The sequence below is a fragment of the Phaseolus vulgaris genome, chromosome 1, assembly GCF_000499845.2.
Source record: "Phaseolus vulgaris cultivar G19833 chromosome 1, P. vulgaris v2.0, whole genome shotgun sequence".
Classification (NCBI taxonomy): Eukaryota; Viridiplantae; Streptophyta; class Magnoliopsida; order Fabales; family Fabaceae; genus Phaseolus; species Phaseolus vulgaris.
Genome location: NC_023759.2, coordinates 37,376,988 through 37,387,182, shown reverse-complemented (window position 1 = coordinate 37,387,182; position 10,195 = coordinate 37,376,988). Strand labels below are relative to the sequence as shown.

The following is a 10,195-nucleotide window of genomic DNA, read 5'->3' as shown; positions in this document are numbered from 1 at the left end:
GGGTGATTCTCTCATTGATTTGATACAAAATGTGTTGATTCTGATTTGGTAGTGTTATGATAATATTAATTATTTTTATTTGATAGATCTACTTGTTCAACTTCACATCCTGTCCCACCACAAAGTGTAAATAAAACATATGTAGTTATTTAGTTTTTATTAGTTTCTTTTCTTCTAGTAATAATTGGAGATTTAAAATATTTTTCTTATTTGCATTATATAGATTTCTTGATGCAGTTAATCTCCAACTCCAACTCTTACTCAAGTGATAACCGTGGATCTCTATTTAGGATTATAACTGAAGGTATGTCTCAGAACATCATTGTTCCAACTGAGATGCATAACTTCTTCTCCATGTTTTTCCTATCTTTTTTAATGATTTTCAATATTAGGATATCTTTGTGGAAAACTAGAAATAACGTTGTTCATGAAAGATTATATGTAACATATAAGGATTGCATAGCCAAATATGAGAGTTATGTATGTGGAATATGAGAGTATGCCAAATATTAGCTTTATAAATATCTCTATTAATATGTAAAAATGTTAGTAAAAATCTTTAGAAATATTGACTATTCATTACATTGGATAAAATGTAAGGATGACAAAGTGGGGCGGGCCGACCCGCTGGTAAAAAACGCGGGGCGGGCTGACCTTTTCAACCCGTTAACCCGCATTAGCCCACGGCCCGCGCGGGCTAGCAGCGGGGCGGGCTGGCCCGCTAACCCGCAAGAAAAATAAAATTTCACTTAGCAGTAGCAGGGCAACATAATTACGTTTATGTTTGAAAAAGTGCATGACAGTTCTTCTAAGACGGCATCCAATGTTATTGAAATGGAAGAATGTCAATAATGTTTATGTTTAATGTTTTTGAATTAATGTTTATGTTTAATGTTTTGGAATTAGGTATTTTTAATGTTTTGGAAGTGGAAGAATAGTGATATTTGATATTTATCTTAATATTTAATGTTTTGATGCTTAACTATGTTTGAAAAGGAAGAAAAAAAAAATTTAAGTTTGATAGTAACAAATATATAGGTTTAATTTGACAATTTTTTAACAATTTTTTAAGAACAAAATATAAAAAAAAATTAATTAATTAAAATAAAAAAGAACGCGGGCCAACTCTTATGCGGGATGGTCAAGAATTCTAGCCCGCAATAACTTTGCGGGACGGACCAACCCAACCCGCATTTTTGCGGGTCAAGCGGGGCGGGGTAGCCCGCTTTGCCACCCCTAATAAAATGTTACTAAATCATATTAGTAACATTTTCTTTGATTTAGTAATTTTTTTTAAAGTTACTAATTATCATATATATATATATATAAATAATAGTGATTGTGTAGTATAATTTTGTAATTTTGTTAAAGCTTAGTTGATTCAACATTTGGAACAGCTTAAATAAAAAGAAATGGACTTGGTTAAATAAAAGAAAAGGTTTCCAATTTAGGATTTTCAGAAAGTATAAACTTCTCACTTAACATCCCATAAGTTAAAGTTTTCAATTCAAGGCTAACCATAAAATTGCTCTTTATGATTTCAGCATTATCAGTAAGGCTATATTATTTATTTCAATCTGAAAGTACCTGTACCTTAATAGTTATTTCAAATATTTATTTATCTTATTTCTTGGAAAAAGAATAGTGCAATAGTACTACTTTGTTTCTTTTTTAATATTGATTTCAGAAAAAAAATGTCATTTAAATTTTTTAAAAATATACTAAATATTATTGTTAATTATATCCTTAATCTTAAATAATTATATTTGTTTAATATATTTATCATGATAATTGTACGTTTGAGGTTCTGAATAACTAAGTCAAATGATGTGATATGATTGAATCGTTCTTTAGACGACTTACATGTAAAATTATTTTCTTATTGTTTAATGGGAGTTATGCCTCAATTCCAGATGAATAATGTGTGAATTAAGTTAATAAATTCCAATGAGACTTGGTAGTGTGGAAAGACACCTAAAAGACTCATTGATTGGTATGGATCGACTCATAAAAGATTGACCATGAAAGACTTAATAGTTCATCTTTTTGAAGACTTGGTGGTGCGGATCAATCCTGAAAGATTGACCCTTAGGAGATCGACCCTTAAGAGATCGATCTATGAAAAATCTCACTTAATTTCAACTATATTCGTGAAATAACAATCTACTAGAACCGAGATTCTGCCTAACAACACAACTCACTCCCAAAAATATAGCTAATCCATTTCGCCTGTTATATGGGATGTGATGATAGTTCCATTATTTAATGTCTGAATCGTCTATAAAAGCAACATTTAAAGTAAAATAGACATTGAATTTTTTATAATCATTTGTGTCTGGTTCACATATACATACACAAATATCATACACAAATATCATAGTACTCAGGATAAGTATCCAAAAGCACATTTGAACCAGAACAATAGTAAAGAAGGAAAATAAAGAATAAAATGAAGAGATAAATTAATCAATAAAATAGGTAAAAAGAAAAAAGAAAATCACATAACAATTTCAATAACAATTCCAAATTTTAATTTACAGGTTATAACCTTAAAAAGCACTTAGAAAAAAAATGGAGGTAACTTTACGAACGTTATAAGTAGTTCTTTTGTTTTTTTCAGGAAAAACGTCATTGCTTTCTATTCGCACCATAAATTTTCACTAAATACCCACTTTAATTCTTAAAGGATTGGTATTAATAAGTTTCTTCATATTTTTTTATGCAAATAATATTTTGAATAACTGTTTAAATGCGAGGTTATTGACTATTTGATGAAAATAAAGTTTACAATTTTAGATTTTATATCACCTTGTTTGATTTATGCTAATATGATAGAATTGTATGTAATGAAATTATGAAATAAATTATTTGGGCTTAATTTTTTTTAAAATATAAAATAATAAATTATTCAAAGACTCATTTGTATTTATCCAGTCTCATTTGAATACATACAATACTTTTAAAGTCACATAAAAATGAAAAAAATAAAATGACACCATGACATTTAAGTAATGAAGTGAGTTTTTTTAAGTAATGTCACAAAATTGTACTAAGAATAAGAGTTTGAGCCCATTACACATCTAGGCTTCGCTTGTCTTAAGTTGGACTCTTTCTTCCTGTACCTCCATAGGTTCTTCTGCCACCCCATACATAATGTGAAAATACCTTTTTAACCTTCTTGTGTCACCCCATAAAGTAGTTTTCGGATTATGTAATCCGGATACGCATTTGAAAAAAAATTTCCAGATTATATAATCTGAAAACTAATCATGCATCTGAAAAAAGGGTTCCGGATTATGTAATTCGGAAGCTAATTACGAATTTGAAAAAAGACTTCTGAATTACATAATCCGAAATATTATAGAGGGGTATTTTTGGAAATATAAAAATGTATGGAGGTGGAAGAAGAATATATGGAGGTGCAGGAAGAAACAGCCCTTAAGTTGACGTATGTGGCAAGAATCAACCTATTAATTACAGACACGCATATGCACGTTCCATAATACCTGGTAATCTTTATGATATTCTTTGCCAAACACTTTCAATTAGTTTTTAATCATTTTCATTAGTAAAAAATCTTGTCTAAATTAGTTAGTAATGTTTGTTAAACAAGTTTTCAAATAGTTTATAAATCTTTTTAAAAAAAAATGCTATTTTAAATAAGATTACGAAATGTATCAGTTTTTACCTTTTTAATATATTTAATTTTTATCCTTTATTAAATTCATTAATATTTTTACATAACATAGAGTTTTATTTCTTGTATTTCTATTTTTTTACATTATTTATTTTAACTATAGCTAGTAGAAAATTATTAGATAGAAACCATTTTTAGAGACAAAAAATAATTGATTACTATATTTACTAAATTATATATTATTTTATAGACTAAAAAATTATTGATATTTAAATTAATTTTTATATTTATAAACTAGTTTCTAAATTGATATATAATTAGTTAATTGGTATCTAATTAGATATCAATGTTTTAGCTATCAATTTTAGAAACTAAAGTAGTTGATAGTTAAAACCTTAGTATCTAATTAGATATCAATTTAAAAACAAATTTATAAATTTTATTAATAATAAAAATTATTTTAGATATCAATCATTTTTGTAGTCTGTAAAATATATATAATTTAGTCAATATAATGATTAATTAATTTTTATCTCTAAAATTAGTTTTTATTTAATAATTTTCTTTTACTGTATATACCACTTACATTAGTTATTATATTATGTTAACATTATATTTTGATATATTTTAATTATTACATTAATCAACATGAAATTTCCTTAAATATATGTTAATTTATTTATTTTAATTTGATTAAAAAAATAATTTAAAATATAATATGATTAATGATATAAATAAGATAATTGATATAAAAATTAAAAGATTTTGTGACTTTATAATTAATTTAAAAACTAAGACCTTAATTACCTTAAAGTATATTTTATAAACTAAATTAAAAACTATATAAAAGTCAAATTTACATTTACATTCATCATTTTATTTATTTATCAAATAATTGTAACAATTTCTGCTATTACAAGAGTTAAGTAACCTCGTACAAGATTAGGTTGTCATTTTCTTGTGGGTTCGTATGTATTCTTACAGTAGGTCAGAATATGTTTTCTTGTAGGTTCAAATGTCATTTTTTTGTACACTTTAAAGTGGATAGGAGAGTGTCAATGAAAAAAACTTTCATTCAAGTTAGATGAGATAATAATGTAATAATGAATAATACATACTTTGAAAATTTTACATATTTATATTATTTTAATGGGCTTTTACATGTATTGACCTTCATTGGGTACCAAATACAAGGTTAACCTTTGGTTAAGGGGTAACCCTATAATTATTTTGTTGAGTGTGTTGTCGTGGTATAAGATCAAGATTTACTTGGTTACTCAAGATTTTAAGAGTGTCTCTTAGTATAGAAAATCTTAGTTTATATACTTTATACTAACTCTCTAGACCGAAGGGTTTGGTAGATGAAGAGTCTAAGAAAAATTATTTTCATTTTTTTTATCAAGATCCTTTTGAACTTATCTGTAAATTAGTCCCTCAACCTTAAGAAATGTTAAGTGATAAAGAGTCTTGAAGTTGTAGGAAGGAAAATATACATTTCTTTGACCAAGATCCTCTCAACTTTATTTCTACACTAACCCTTTGATTCAAGAACTGACAAGTGATGAAGAGTCTTGAAGTGGTAGGAAAGAAAATTCTTATTTCTTTGACTAAGATTCTTTTGATCTCTCTGTAAATTGCTCCAATCTGTAGGAGTGATGAGTGGTGAAGAGTCATGGCGTTTAAGATTGTGTCTCTTAATATGGAAGTTCAAGTAATTATGACATTTTAGATTTAAGAAGTTGCTCATAGTATGAAAGGTTGCACAAATAGGCATTGAATTTGAATGTTTTGAAAGTTGAGGATAATTTTGACTTTTGGGATGATAAAAGATAAAAGTATATAAAAATGGGATGGGGTCGTGGTGGGTTCCTTTACTGTTTAAGAAGAGATTATGGTCATTCCTATTGCAAATGTGTCATTTATAATGTAATTATTTCTGGTGTTTTCTAAAAGTAGTGTTAAATGATCTTCAGGTAGGAAGTTGTGGTCAAACAAAGTAAGGTTGAGTTATTATGTGAGTATTTTGGCTAAAGATGTCAAGGTTAATTTTTCAAATTCTCATGCACTGTTGTCATCGAATAAATATAAGAACAAATTGCATTTAGGTAACCATAATATGAATGTCAAGATAATTAAAAAAAGAGGAAAAAAAAAGTAATTTACCACTTCGAAGTGACTATGACCGGGTATATTTGATTATTGGAAGATATGATTACATCCTAAACTAAAGAAAACCTATACCTATTTTCAAGTTACAATAAGAATACAAGAGAGGGAAAATAAAGATTAAAAACTTAACAAACACTAGCAAGAATATGCAAAAGAAGGTTGGCACAAGGAAGTCATAAAAGGTTAGAAGAGAATATTTGAAAATATTTCTCTAAATATTTTCTCAAATCTATTTGTAAATAAAAATGTAGAAAAGATATTTATTTGTGCTATCCTTGTTGGTATAGTTATATGTCTCTTTTAGTTTTCTTTTCTCTTAATCTTAGTTATTTGACATAATTTTGATTTTTTTTTTAAGAATACTTTCAAACAAGAATTGATCATTATTTTTCAAACACAAAAATTAAGTGTTCAAACTTTTATAAAGATAGTGTATAACCTTATCATGATATAAGAGATCTCAATTTATACAATTTACAATTTCCAAATATCAATTTTTTGCCATCAATTAACTTTTTTAACATCTTTAAGTAATTTCTAACTTTTGGTTACTTTTGACAATTGAAAGGTTACTTTTCCTTACAAACATAGAGGACCTCGAAAGCATAGAGTTAAAATTTAAAAGTGATAGCAATATTTAGAAGAATTTAGAAAAGGATGAACAACATGTTTAATAATTTTAAAGATATTTATATCAATTATATTGCTTTAATTGAAAGCTATGGTGTGGCTTTTGGTCGGTTTCTTCCTTCTTTTATCCTCTTTCCTAATTGAAGGACGGAGAAATTCACTAGATTTATACAAAAATTTATTTGTGTTTATTTTTTCAAAAAAAAATCCATTTCTAATAACATAAAATAAGAATATTTTTTTAACTCTTTCTTTAATCTGTTTCTTAAATAAGTTTTATATTTTTATTTTATAAATAATTATTTTAAATAAACTAGTATGTTATTACTTTTCAAGATTCGATCTTGATACAACGTGTTCTTTCTTTCTTAATTAGTCATTTTATGTCACATGCAAAATATTCCTTAGTGAATGTTGCAACTTGGTGCATGACTGTGCATAACTTACATTCATTGGCCATATTGATTGGTACATAGGGAGGTTATTTTTAGGCAAGGTCATGGTGTTTTAGTCAAAGCTTGAGGATGCAGTTGCTTCTAGTTCAGAAGAACGAGATAAAAATTCAACTTTCGATGATGTATTTTCCCAAGTCTTTGGAAAAGAGCGACATGAATATGTACAAACCTATGGAAAAGGGGTTGTGCCTTCATACTTGTGGGGATCAAAATCTCAAATTGAGATACAAAAATTAGTTGATGAAGTTCAAAAAAATGCCCAAGTTGAGCTTCAAAGGATAAAAGAAAAAATGCAAGAGGAGATGGAAGCCAAGCTAAAACAGCAAGTAGAAGCAATGAAAATTGATCTTTTAAACAACATCAAATCTGCTTTCACTCAATTGCAAAGTTGTATTCCAGGAGTAATGACCCAAGATCTACAAGAAGAAATTGTTGTTGAGGTATATAATTTAAATTTTACATTAAACTTATTATTGAATTAGATATTACACATTACATTTTGTTTACTTTAATGTAGAAACAAAGTCAGGCCACTCCTAGAAGCAAAAAGAGAAAAACAGAGAAAACTAACACGAAATTAGCTAAGGGGTGAACTTGTATAACATTTTTTCTTTATTTTGTTTTTATATTATTTATTAATTAATTTTGTTAATCTTGTTTTGGAATACATTCTACTATTTTATTATCCAGGAAATCAGAAGACCTTACAGTTGGAGTTGTCACACTTGAAAAAGATCTTAAGACACTCCAACATCCATCCATTGCCATTGAACTCTTCATGTAAATATAGTCATCTAAAATATGTTTCTAATTTTGTACTTTTGATTTATTGGTTACTAACAACCATTATTACAGGGAGGAATTTGAAAATAATTATAAAGAAATAAATGTTGATTCAGAGAATGTTAAAAGAGTAAGTGAAATTAAAAAAAATTGATATTTTAATTATTTGAAGTCATTGGTAATTAACATTTCTTTTGAAAAAATAGGTTCATAAAAAGGCTTTTAAAGCATGGAAGTGTATGACAAATGAAGTAAGTCTAAGTCTTTTTATTTTATTTTAAGTAATTTAATATTGATTGACTTAATTATGATATTTGAATCAGGAAAAAGAACTTTATTTCAATAGAGCAACCAGACTAAGAGGAAAACTACATTTCAGTACAGTAGAAGAAAAGTTATTATTGTAATTTATTATAAGATCATAGTTTTATATGTTTATTTTGTTTCATTATTGTTTTGTTAATGAACTCCATCTAACACAAGTATTGAAATCAGTGGTGTTCAAAAGAAACAGATTGGAAAAAGAGAACGTAAACCAAAGCTTCATTTTGATGGGACGAATTAAAGTTCATGATTAGGTAATCAGATTTTTTTTATATTCTTTATTATAGTTGATGATGGTTCCATCTATTTGTTTTCATAGTTTCTTCTTTCAATTTGATTTCTTCTTTACAATTGCTTTATTGGAATCAAACACCTCGAACAAATAGTTTTAGCATTTGATTGAGTGTGACATCATTGTATTTCATATGATTTTGAAAATATGAACAAACATGTGGCCACCTATAGCCTCCTGGAGTCACATTGCCCTTCCATGTGGAGGAAGTTACTGCAGCCACGGTTTGCTTGCCTCAGAAATATAACATTGTTGCTTCATTTACATTAATCATTCATTTAAGTGACAAATTAAAAGCATTGACAGGAATGACAAAACTTCCCTTTTTCTTGTTAGAACCTTTTTATGGTGCCATGCCTGCCTACTCACTCCTATTCACAGAATTTTCTTTAATTCAAGATTTGGTTATCATCATCATTCACACCATAGTTAAATAAGTAGAGAAAAAACAAAGATACATTCACTAAACTGTATACCAAATGTGTGCATTAAAGGATAGCAGAAATTATTAAAATGAAATTGGGATTCTAATTTGAAAATAACAGGAAAAAAATAATGTACAAGTTTTGGTTATAAGTTGAATGTAGTTAATATTTGGTATTATAATGTTTCTTATATTTTTGTAAGAAGGGTACATCTCTCACTTCTGTGTTGTGCAACTATTTGATTGATCACAGAGCACTATTTGATTAATTCCTGCCATGTCTTTAATACTGTGTGCATTTCTCAATCTATAATGTTTCTTATATTTTTGTAAGAAGGGTACATCTCTCACTTCTGTGTTGTGCAACTATTTGATTGATCACAGAGCACTATTTGATTGATTCATGCCATGTCTTTGATACTGTGTGCATTTCTCAATCTATGACCAGTGAAGGCCAATGAGGCATTCTTTGTTGTTCTTTTTTCTTAGTTTTTTGTTAGTATGACATTAAGAAAGACAGTGTACTTGTCAAGAACAGGAAGTGAGGATTCTCCTAATGCTCAAAACAAGCAACACAGTAAAAACAAATTACCCCTTTATTCTGCAAAAAAAAAAAAAAAACTACCGTCCACCTATACTCCCCCTATTAGTTGTTTTGACTATCAACACTTCATTTGTCTTTCTTAGGATTTGAGATGAGATAAACTGTTGACTAGTCACAAGCTATATTTGAAGTGTGTAATTTTAGATTTTTTGTCATTGTTTCTTTCTTGAATATCTAAATAACTTATAGTAAATGTCTGCACATGTATGTTATGAGTTTAGTTGGTTCAGAACTATTCTTGGTATTTATCCTGTATTGCATTGAATTCAGTTGATATTTTAATTTACCTCTGTTTTTCTTTCAAATTAGATATCTGCTGAATAATGTCACAAATCCAGTGTCACCAAATTTGATCCCATTGGTGAATGACTGTCATTGTCATTCCTATGAACTGATTGTGTGATTGTGAGACTCTAGTCTACATACTAGAAAGTTTATGTGTGCTAGATGATAAACAAAAGTGACATGTATTGACAAGATATTTCTAAATTCATTTTCAACGATTGAAAATCCATTGAAATTATTGGCGTTTGTGTTGATAGATTTTTATTACTAGCTTGTTTATAAAATAAAAACATCTAAACATAATTGACATCTTACAATCTAAATCTAAATTTAAGTAATTTGTATAATTTTCTAATAAAAAAATTTACTAAAGATTTTTATAATGTTACTTTTTTATTAAAAAAATATTACAAAAAAACATTTTTTAAATGTTACATCTTTATTAAAAAAAAGTTACTAAAAATTTTTAGTAATATTTTTATAATGTTATTTTTTTAAAAAAAATATATAACTAAAAAGATTTAGTAACATTTTTAAAATGTTACTTATTTATTAAAAAAAGTTACTAAAAATTTTTAGTAATATTTTTATA

At 27.2% G+C, this 10,195-nt stretch overlaps 1 protein-coding gene across 1 annotated transcript; it reads left to right on the top strand.

The window, feature by feature from the left end:
• Positions 1 to 6,904: 6,904 nt before the first annotated feature.
• On the top strand, positions 6,905 to 8,845 carry LOC137816168 (uncharacterized). The gene is made up of 3 exons (XM_068619249.1): positions 6,905 to 7,331; positions 7,409 to 7,479; positions 7,582 to 8,845. Exons 1-3 carry the CDS (start codon positions 7,182 to 7,184, stop codon positions 7,673 to 7,675), a joined length of 315 nt encoding a protein of 104 aa, XP_068475350.1. The 5' UTR covers positions 6,905 to 7,181; the 3' UTR covers positions 7,676 to 8,845.
• Positions 8,846 to 10,195: the final 1,350 nt, after the last annotated feature.